At 52.1% G+C, this 10,546-nt stretch overlaps 1 protein-coding gene across 1 annotated transcript; it reads left to right on the top strand.

The window, feature by feature from the left end:
* Positions 1 to 1,229: 1,229 nt before the first annotated feature.
* LOC138243059 (allograft inflammatory factor 1-like) lies at positions 1,230 to 10,546 on the top strand. The gene is made up of 6 exons (XM_069198552.1): positions 1,230 to 1,328; positions 6,508 to 6,569; positions 6,908 to 6,974; positions 7,649 to 7,690; positions 9,336 to 9,498; positions 10,139 to 10,546. Exons 1-6 carry the CDS (start codon positions 1,310 to 1,312, stop codon positions 10,224 to 10,226), a joined length of 441 nt encoding a protein of 146 aa, XP_069054653.1. The 5' UTR covers positions 1,230 to 1,309; the 3' UTR covers positions 10,227 to 10,546.

Genomic DNA, 10,546 nt, shown 5'->3' with positions numbered 1-10,546 from the left:
ATGCAAGACGTTGTACAGGGCTGATAAAGTGATCTGATCTGATCTGACCGTGAGCTGCACTTGACTCGGCCTGCAGTGGCGCTTGTGGCCGCCAGGGGGCGACATCTGAGCCGGCTGCTCGTCCTGCAGCGGTGTCGGTCGCTGTGATAGTTGTGTGGTTGTTGCTCTTGTTGACTTGTTCTTACATGCCAGGCAGAGATTCTGGAGTCGGGACTGCACAGATGGTGACGTCACAGTGATAATAGAGATCATGACATTCTCTCTTCTCGGTGTGTCTATGAACCCCTCTCTCTCTCAGTGCAGTGTTCATGTACTGGAGTGTCCAGTCAGTGTGTCTGTATGAACCCCTCTCTCTCTCAGTGCAGTGTTCATGTACTGGAGTGTCCAGTCAGTGTGTGTATGTACCCCTCTCTCTCTCAGTGCAGTGTTCATGTACTGGAGTGTCCAGTCAGTGTGTCTGTATGAACCCCTCTCTCTCTCAGTGCAGTGTTCATGTACTGGAGTGTCCAGTCAGTGTGTGTGTGTGAACCCCTCTCTCTCTCAGTGCAGTGTTCATGTACTGGAGTGTCCAGTCAGTGTGTGTGTATGAACCCCTCTCTCTCTCAGTGCAGTGTTCATGTACTGGAGTGTCCAGTCAGTGTGTCTGTATGAACCCCTCTCTCTCTCAGTGCAGTGTTCATGTACTGGAGTGTCCAGTCAGTGTGTCTGTATGAACCCCTCTCTCTCTCAGTGCAGTGTTCATGTACTGGAGTGTCCAGTCAGTGTGTCTGTATGAACCCCTCTCTCTCTCAGTGCAGTGTTCATGTACTGGAGTGTCCAGTCAGTGTGTCTGTATGAACCCCTCTCTCTCTCAGTGCAGTGTTCATGTACTGGAGTGTCCAGTCAGTGTGTCTGTATGAACCCCTCTCTCTCTCAGTGCAGTGTTCATGTCCTGGAGTGTCCAGTCAGTGTGTCTGTATGAACCCCTCTCTCTCTCAGTGCAGTGTTCATGTACTGGAGTGTCCAGTCAGTGTGTCTGTATGAACCCCTCTCTCTCTCAGTGCAGTGTTCATGTACTGGAGTGTCCAGTCAGTGTGTGTGTATGAACCCCTCTCTCTCTCAGTGCAGTGTTCATGTACTGGAGTGTCCAGTCAGTGTGTCTGTTATTTCTAACCAATTAAGGTGCACACTGAAATTCATTCCAACACACACACACTGAGACACACAGATGATCTCAAACAGACCCATTCGTGCACGCACGCCCTGCTCGCACACTTCCTCAATCTCACTGCTCCTCGTGAGAGGACTACTTCCTCACTCACCGACAGCCATGAGCAGAGACGCACAGGGTGAGTGTGGCTCTCTAACCCTCCTCTGATCGCCCTGTCCCTGTCCCTGTCCCGCCTGCTGCTGCTGCTCGGCGGATCTGCGTCTGTGTGTCCGTGTGTCTGGAGATCTCTGTGTCCCTGTGTCTGTATCTCTCTGTGTCTGTGTGTCTGGAGCCCTGTGTCTGTACCTCTGTATCTCTCTGTGTCTGTGTGTCCATGTGTCTGGAGATCTCTGTGTCCCTGTGTCTGTATCTCTCTGTGTCTGTGTGTCCATGTGTCTGGAGATCTCTGTGTCCCTGTGTCTGTATCTCTCTGTGTCTGTGTGTCTGGAGCCCTGTGTCTGTAGCTCTGTATCTCTCTGTGTCTGTGTGTCTGGAGCCCTGTGTCTGTACCTCTGTATCTCTCTGTGTCTGTGTGTCTGGAGCCCTGTGTCTGTGTGTCTGGAGCCCTGTGTCTGTAGCTCTGTGTCTCTGTGTGTCCGTGTGTGCGTGTAGCTCTGTATCTCTCTGTGTCTGTGTGTCTGGAGCCCTGTGTCTGTGGCTCTGTGTGTTTGTGTGTCTGTGTTTCTGTGTGTGTGTAGCTCAGTGTGTCTGTGTCTCTGTGTCTCTGTGTGTCCATGTGTGCGTGTAGCTCTGTGTCTCTGTGTCCCCGTGTGTGTGTGTAGCTCTGTGTCTCTGTGTCCCCGTGTGTGTGTGTAGCGCAGTGTCTCTGTGTGTCCGTGTGTGTGTGTTGCGCAGTGTCTCTGTGTGTCCGTGTGTGCGTGTAGCTCTGTGTCTCTGTGTCCCCGTGTGTGTGTGTGTGTAGCTCTGTCTCTGTGTGTCCGTGTGCACGTGTAGCTCTGTGTCTCTGTGTGTCCATGTGTGTGTGTAGCTCTGTGTCTCTGTGTGTCTGTGTGTGTGTGTAGCGCAGTGTCTCTGTGTGTCCGTGTGTGAGTGTAGCTCTGTGTCTCTGTGTGTGTGTAGCGCAGTGTCTCTGTGTGTCTGTGTGTGTGTAGCGCAGTGTCTCTGTGTGTCTGTGTGTGTGTAGCGCAGTGTCTCTGTGTGTCCGTGTGTGTGTGTGTGTGTAGCGCAGGGTCTCTGTGCGGGTAGTTCCTCCTCTCTGCTCTGTAGACCCAGCGAGCTCTTCACACTGTGCTCTTGCCCAGTGCTGTCTTGACATGCCTGCTTGCCGGACTGCGTGACAGTCGAGGTGTTGGGCTGATGGTACACACACACACACACGCTGACTCTCTCTCACACCTACAGCTGCCAGCCCTGAGCGCGGCAGACCATTACTGAACACAGCTGACCAGTACTGAATGCTGCAGGCCAGTACTGAACACGGCTGACCAGTACTGAATTCTGCAGGCCAGTACTGAACACGGCAGGCCAGTACTGAATGCTGCAGGCCAGTACTGAACGCTACAGACCAGGTCAGTACTGAACGCTGCAGGTCAGTACTGAATACAGCAAGCCAGGTCAGTACTGAACACAGCAGGCCAGGTCAGTAATGAATACAGCAGGCCAGGTCAGAACTGAACGCTACAGACCAGGTCAGTACTGAACACTGCAGGTCAGTACTGAATGCTGCAGGCCAGTACTGAACGCTACAGACCAGGTCAGTACTGAACGCTGCAGGTCAGTACTGAATACAGCAGGCCAGGCCAGTACTGAATGCTACAGACCAGGTCAGTACTGAACACTGCAGGCCAGTACTGAGCGCTGCAGGCCAGGTCAGTACTGAACGCTGCAGGCCAGTACTGAATACAGCAGGCCAGGCCAGTACTGAATGCTACAGACCAGGTCAGTACTGAACGCTGCAGGTCAGTACTGAGCGCTGCAGGCCAGGTCAGTACTGAACGCTGCAGGACAGGCAGGACAGGGGCGGGGCCAGAGCCGTGTGTCTGCTCCGCGGGCGAGCGCGCGTCGTGATTACAGGAATGTGGCTGTTCCTCTTCCTCTTTCTCTTCCTCTTTGCTGTGTGGGGGTCAGCTGTGGGGAAGGTCTGCACACCTCCCTCCTCCGCTGTGTCCAGTACTGAACACTGCAGGCCAGGCCAGTCCTGAGCACTGCAAGCTAGGACAGTCCTGACCACTGCAGGCCAGGACAGTCCTGAACACTGCAGGCCAGTACTGACCACTGCAGGCTAGTACTGATCACTGCAGGCCGGCACTGACCACTGCAGGCCAGGACAGTCCTGAACACTGCAGGCCAGTCCTGAGCACTGCAGGCTAGTACTGATCACTGCAGGCCGGCACTGTCCACTGCATGCCAGGACAGTCCTGAACACTGCAGGCTAGTACTGAGTACTGCAGGCCGGCACTGACCACTGCAGGCCAGGACAGTCCTGAACACTGCAGGCCAGGACAGTCCTGAACACTGCAGGCCAGTACTGACCACTGCAGGCTAGTACTGATCACTGCAGGCCGGCACTGACCACTGCAGGCCAGGACAGTCCTGAACACTGCAGGCTAGTACTGAGCACTGCAGGCTAGTACTGATCACTGCAGGCCGGCACTGACCACTGCAGGCCAGGACAGTCCTGAACACTGCAGGCTAGTACTGATCACTGCAGGCCGGCACTGACCACTGCAGGCCAGGACAGTCCTGAACACTGCAGGCTAGTACTGATCACTGCAGGCCGGCACTGACCACTGCAGGCCAGGACAGTCCTGAACACTGCAGGCCAGGACAGTCCAAGACTGCTCACTAAAACCAATCCAGTGTAGTACTGTCTTCTACAGACCAGTCCAGGACAGCACGATTACAATAATCCACTACCTTGTATAGACACACACCTGTGCAGACTCTTATTGGACACACTGTATAGACACACACACACACTCCTGTACAGACTCTTATTGGACACACTGTATAGACACACACACTCCTGTACAGACTCTTATTGGACACACTGTATAGACACACACACTCCTGTACAGACTCTTATTGGACACACTGTATAGACACACACACACTCCTGTAGAGACTCTTATTGGACACACTGTATAGACACACACACACCTGTACAGACTCTTATTGGACACACTGTATAGACACACACACACTCCTGTACAGACTCTTATTGGACACACTGTATAGACACACACATACCTGTACAGACTCTTATTGGACACACTGTATAGACACACACACACACCTGTACAGACTCTTATTGGACACACTGTATAGACACACACACTCCTGTACAGACTCTTATTGGACACACTGTATAGACACACACACACTCCTGTACAGACTCTTATTGGAAACACTGTATAGACACACACACACTCCTGTACAGACTCTTATTGGACACACTGTATAGACACACACACACACACCTGTACAGACTCTTATTGGACACACTGTATAGACACACACACTCCTGTACAGACTCTTATTGGACACACTGTATAGACACACACACTCCTGTACAGACTCTTACTGGACACACTGTATAGACACACACACACTCCTGTACAGACTCTTACTGGACACACTGTATAGACACACACACACCTGTACAGACTCTTATTGGACACACTGTATAGACACACACACACACACTCCTGTACAGACTCTTACTGGACACACTGTATAGACACACACACACTCCTGTACAGACTCTTATTGGACACACTGTATAGACACACACACACACTCCTGTACAGACTCTTATTGGACACACTGTATAGACACACACACACTCCTGTACAGACTCTTACTGGACACACTGTATAGACACACACACACACTCCTGTACAGACTCTTACTGGACACACTGTATAGACACACACACACACTCCTGTACAGACTCTTACTGGACACACTGTATAGACACACACACTCCTGTACAGACTCTTACTGGACACACTGTATAGACACACACACACCTGTACAGACTCTTACTGGACACACTGTGTGTTTGCACGCGCTGGGGGGAGGGGGCTCTGCACAGTAGCAGTGTTGAGCGCGCTGTGAACACGAAGCCGCTGAGTCTATATAGGGACTGAGCCGCTGAGGAGCTGCACCTCACAGGAAGTCCCTGCGTGACCACTTCTGTTCATAGTGTTTCTGTATGTGTCAGGGTGCGTGTGTTTCTGTATGTGTCAGGGTGCGTGTGTTTCTGTGTGTGTCAGGGTGCGTGTGTTTCTGTGTGTGTCAGGGTGCGTGTGTTTCTGTATGTGTCAGGGTGCGTGTGTTTCTGTATGTGTCAGGGGGCGTGTGTTTGACAGGGTAGTCTGGTGTGTGACAGGTAGAGACCGTGAGAGAGACTTGGCTGTCCACAGAGGCCCAGTTCGGTGACCACAGGAAGAGACCCATGCAAACACAGGGGAGAACACGCATGCAATTGCTATGAATTTTCCTGCCCCGTGTTCCTGCTCCGTGTTCCCTGCTCCTGCTCCGTTCCTGCCCCATGTTCCTGCTCTGTGTTCCTGCTCCTGCTCCATGTTCCTGCTCCGTGTTCCTGCTCCGTGTTCCTGCTCTGTGTTCCTGCTCTGTGTTCCGTGTTCCTGCTCCTGCTCTGTGTTCCTGCTCCTGCTCCGTGTTCCTGCTCTGTGTTCTGTGTTCCTGCCCCGTGTTCCTGCTCTGTGTTCCTGCTCTGTGTTCCTGCTCCTGCTCTGTGTTCCTGCTCTGTGTTCTGTGTTCCTGCTCTGTGTTCCTGCTCTGTGTTCTGTGTTCCTGCCCCGTGTTCCTGCTCTGTGTTCCCTGCTCCTGCTCTGTGTTCTGTGTTCCTGCTCTGTGTTCCTGCTCTGTGTTTTGTGTTCCTGCCCTGTGTTCCTGCTCTGTGTTCTGTGTTCCTGCTCTGTGTTCCTGTTCCTGCTCTGTGTTCCTGCTCTGTGTTCTGTGTTCCTGCTCTGTGTTCCTGCTCTGTGTTCTGTGTTCCTGCTCTGTGTTCCTGCTCTGTGTTCTGTGTTCCTGCTCTGTGTTCCTGCTCTGTGTTCTGTGTTCCTGCTCTGTGTTCCTGCTCCTGCTCTGTGTTCCTGCTCTGTGTTCTGTGTTCCTGCTCTGTGTTCCTGCTCTGTGTTCTGTGTTCTGTGTTCCTGCAGCTCAGTAGCTCCTCGCTCTGGCCAGTAAAGATGCTTGAAGCAGAGCCCGGGACACGAGAGACTTTCTCTGGGACCCGTGTCCTGAAGTCGGCGCCGAGACTCCTCCTGGGACAGGGCTGTCCCGCCAGGAGCTGTGTTTTTACCAGACTGGGATTGTCTCTCCTCCAGGTGGGAAAGCCTTCGGGATCCTGAAATCCCAGCAGGAGGAGAAGCTGGAGGCCATCAACAAGGTCTGTGTGTGTGTGTGTGTGTGTGTGTGTGTGAGACAGGAGTGTCTTTCTCTGTCTGTGTGTGTGTGTGACAGTGGTGTCTGTCTCTGTGTCTCTGTGACTCTGTGTCTCGGTGTTTCAGCTGTGACAGTGGTGTCTGTCTCTGTGTCTCTGTGACTCTGTGTCTCTTGGTCTCAGTGTCTCAGCTGTGGTGTCTGTCTCTGTGACTCTGTGACTGTGTCTCTCGGTCTCAGTGTCTCAGCTGTGACAGTGGCGTCTGTCTCTGTGTCTCTGTGACTCTGTGTCTCTCGGTCTCAGTGTCTCAGCTGTGACAGTGGCGTCTGTCTCTTGTTCTAAAGGAATTTCTCGACAGTCCTAAATATGCTGACGAAGAGGACCTTGAAGACAAGCTGGAGACCTTCAAGCGTGAGTAGTGGTGCGATTCAGCGGGTCAGTCAGTGTGTCAGAGCGTCAGTGTGTCAGAGCGTCAGTGTGACAGTCAGGCAGTGTGTCAGAGTGTCAGAGCGTCAGTGTGTCAGAGTGTCAGAGCATCAGTGTGTCAGAGCGTCAGAGTGTCAGAGTGTCAGAGTGTCAGTGTGTCAGAGTGTCAGTGTGTCAGTGTGTCAGAGTGTCAGAGCGTCAGTGTGTCAGAGCGTCAGAGTGTCAGAGTGTCAGAGCGTCAGAGTGTCAGTGTGTCAGAGTGTCAGTGTGTCAGAGTGTCAGAGTGTCAGAGCGTCAGTGTGTCAGAGCGTCAGTGTCTCAGAGTGTCAGAGCGTCAGTGTCTCAGAGTGTCAGAGCGTCAGTGTGTCAGAGCGTCAGAGTGTCAGAGTGTCAGAGCGTCAGTGTGTCAGAGCGTCAGTGTCTCAGAGTGTCAGAGCGTCAGTGTCTCAGAGTGTCAGAGCGTCAGTGTGTCAGAGCGTCAGAGTGTCAGAGTGTCAGAGCGTCAGTGTGTCAGAGCGTCAGTGTCTCAGAGTGTCAGAGCGTCAGTGCGTCAGAGTGTCAGAGCGTCAGAGCGTCAGTGTGTCAGTGTGTCAGTGTGTCAGAGTGTCATTTGCACCCCCACCCTGCTCTCACCAGACCCTGTGTGTTTTGTCTTACAGAGAAATACATGGAGTTCGACCTCAATGACCAGGGAGAAATCGGTAACTGAGCCCCCTCATCCAGCCCCTGACCCTGTCAGCCCCTGCAGCCTTCTCCTGCACCAATCCACTAACACACACATCAGAAACGAGAAAGACTGCAAACGTGTCCGAATTCTGCTGCGCGTTTCAACCGCAAACGCAAAGAGAGAGAGAGAGAGAGTCCCCTATGTCAATATTTTATAATATGTCTTTGTTGTAAATGTCTGTAACATGTCTGTAGATTTTATTTTACTTCTATTTTTTGTTTTGTTCCATGTTAATTTTATTATTTTTATTTGCTTTGGCAACACGGATTGTACCCATCGGTCACGCTAATAAAGCTCCTTGAATTGAAATTGAATTGGATTGAGAGAGACTCTGCTGCCGCCTGCTGTTCCAGTCCCGCTACTGCAGGACGTTTTTTTTTTGCTGTGGTCGTGCTGCCCTCTGGCGGACAAAGTGCGGAACAGCGGCCCCGTCAGACTGCGGGCGAGAACAGGGGCAGCTGAGACTCCACGTTTCCCCGCCTTTTTCTAAAACGAACTCTTTTTAAAATATTTAAAATACTCCTCTTGCGGATGCCTCGGTTCCTCCGGGATTTATCTCGCAGGAAACCCCGTTAATAGTTACCAGAGATGTTACTGACAGAGTGGCTTTCCTGCCAAGACCGAAGTCACAGAAAAATAAAAGCCCATTAAAATATAGGCGAGATTGATAAAAAGCATAGTAAAATAGGAAACCAGAATAAAAACAATAGGTTTTTTTTTGTAAAAAAGAAAACTAATTCTTGAGAGAAAGTTCATTAAGCTCGAGTAAGGTTAAAGTGTTCTGTATCATCTTATTATTATTATTATTATTATTATTATTATTATTATTATTATTATTATTATTATCTAAGTGTCTGTGTGAACCCCTCTCTCTCAGTGCAGTGTTCATGTACTGGAGTGTCCAGTCAGTGTGTCTGTGTGAACCCCTCTCTCTCTCAGTGCAGTGTTCATGTACTGGAGTGTCCAGTCAGTGTGTGTGTATGAACCCCTCTCTCTCTCAGTGCAGTGTTCATGTACTGGAGTGTCCAGTCAGTGTGTCTGTATGAACCCCTCTCTCTCTCAGTGCAGTGTTCATGTCCTGGAGTGTCCAGTCAGTGTGTGTGTATGAACCCCTCTCTCTCTCAGTGCAGTGTTCATGTACTGGAGTGTCCAGTCAGTGTGTGTGTATGAACCCCTCTCTCTCAGTGCAGTGTTCATGTACTGGAGTGTCCAGTCAGTGTGTCTGTATGAACCCCTCTCTCTCTCAGTGCAGTGTTCATGTCCTGGAGTGTCCAGTCAGTGTGTCTGTGTGAACCCCTCTCTCTCTCAGTGCAGTGTTCATGTACTGGAGTGTCCAGTCAGTGTGTCTGTGTGAACCCCTCTCTCTCTCAGTGCAGTGTTCATGTACTGGAGTGTCCAGTCAGTGTGTCTGTATGAACCCCTCTCTCTCTCAGTGCAGTGTTCATGTACTGGAGTGTCCAGTCAGTGTGTGTGTATGAACCCCTCTCTCTCTCAGTGCAGTGTTCATGTACTGGAGTGTCCAGTCAGTGTGTCTGTATGAACCCCTCTCTCTCTCAGTGCAGTGTTCATGTACTGGAGTGTCCAGTCAGGGTGTCTGGATTAACCCCTCTCTCTCTCAGATCTGATGGGTCTCAAGAGGATGCTGGAGAAGCTGGGTGTGGCCAAGACTCACCTGGAGCTGAAGAAGATTTTGACAGAGGTGACAGGAGGGGTCAGTGAGACCATCGACTACAAGGACTTCCTGGTGATGATGCTGGGCAAGAAATCGGCTATCCTGAGACTGTGAGTGCAGTGTGTCAGTGTGTCTGTCTGTGTGTCTATCTGTGTGTCAGTCAGTGTGTCAGTGTGTCTGTCTGACACACAGACAGACACATCGACACATAGTGTGTCAGAGAGTCAGTGTGTCAGAGAGTCAGTCAGAGTGTCAGAGTGTCAGAGTCAGTGAGAGTGTCAGAGTGTCAGAGTCAGTGAGAGTGTCAGAGAGTCAGTGAGAGTGTGAGAGTGTCAGAGTGTCAGAGAGTCAGAGAGTCAGTCAGTGTGTCAGAGAGTCAGTGAGAGTGTGAGAGTGTCAGAGTGTCAGAGAGTCAGAGAGTCAGTGAGAGTGTCAGAGTGTCAGAGAGTCTGTCAGAGTGTCAGAGTGTCAGTGAGAGTGTCAGAGTGTCAGAGAGAGTGTCATTCAGTCAGAGTGTCAGAGAGAGTGTCAGAGAGTCAGTCAGAGTGTCAGAGTGTCAGAGTGTCAGAGTGTCAGAGTGTCAGAGAGTCATTGAGAGTGTCAGAGTGTCAGAGTGTCAGAGTGTCAGAGAGAGTGTCAGAGTGTCAGAGTGTCAGAGTGTCAGAGTGTCAGAGAGAGTGTCAGAGAGTCAGTCAGAGTGTCAGAGTGTCAGAGTGTCAGAGAGCGTGACGCCTGTGTCTCGCTCTGCAGGATCCTGATGTTTGAGGACAAGTCCAAAGAACAGGAAGTGAAGCCCAGCGGCCCCCCACCCCGGAAGACCTTCTCTGACCTCCCCTGACCCCTGACCCCTGACCCCAACCCGGCACCCTCCAGCCATCCCCACCCCCCCCCCCCCCCCCCCGCTTCCAGATAACCCGCGCACCCCCGGACTCGGACCCGCGCTCGCCTGGACGCCAGCTCCCAATCGCCGCTGAGCCCCCTCCTGCTTCCCGACCAGTGGGGGGCGCTGCTGGCCCCCCCGACCCGCCAGGGCGCCCCGCCGGAGATCCTGGGGGAAGAGGCAGACCCCCCCCCCCAGCACCGCGGCGATCCTGCCGAACTGAGAGGCCTGTGCTGCAGCGCCGAGGTTCTGTGGAGAATAAAGACGGTTTGGCTGAA

This window comes from Lepisosteus oculatus, chromosome 14 (genome assembly GCF_040954835.1).
Source record: "Lepisosteus oculatus isolate fLepOcu1 chromosome 14, fLepOcu1.hap2, whole genome shotgun sequence".
Classification (NCBI taxonomy): domain Eukaryota; kingdom Metazoa; phylum Chordata; class Actinopteri; order Semionotiformes; family Lepisosteidae; genus Lepisosteus; species Lepisosteus oculatus.
This window is presented reverse-complemented; position numbering and strand designations above follow the sequence as displayed.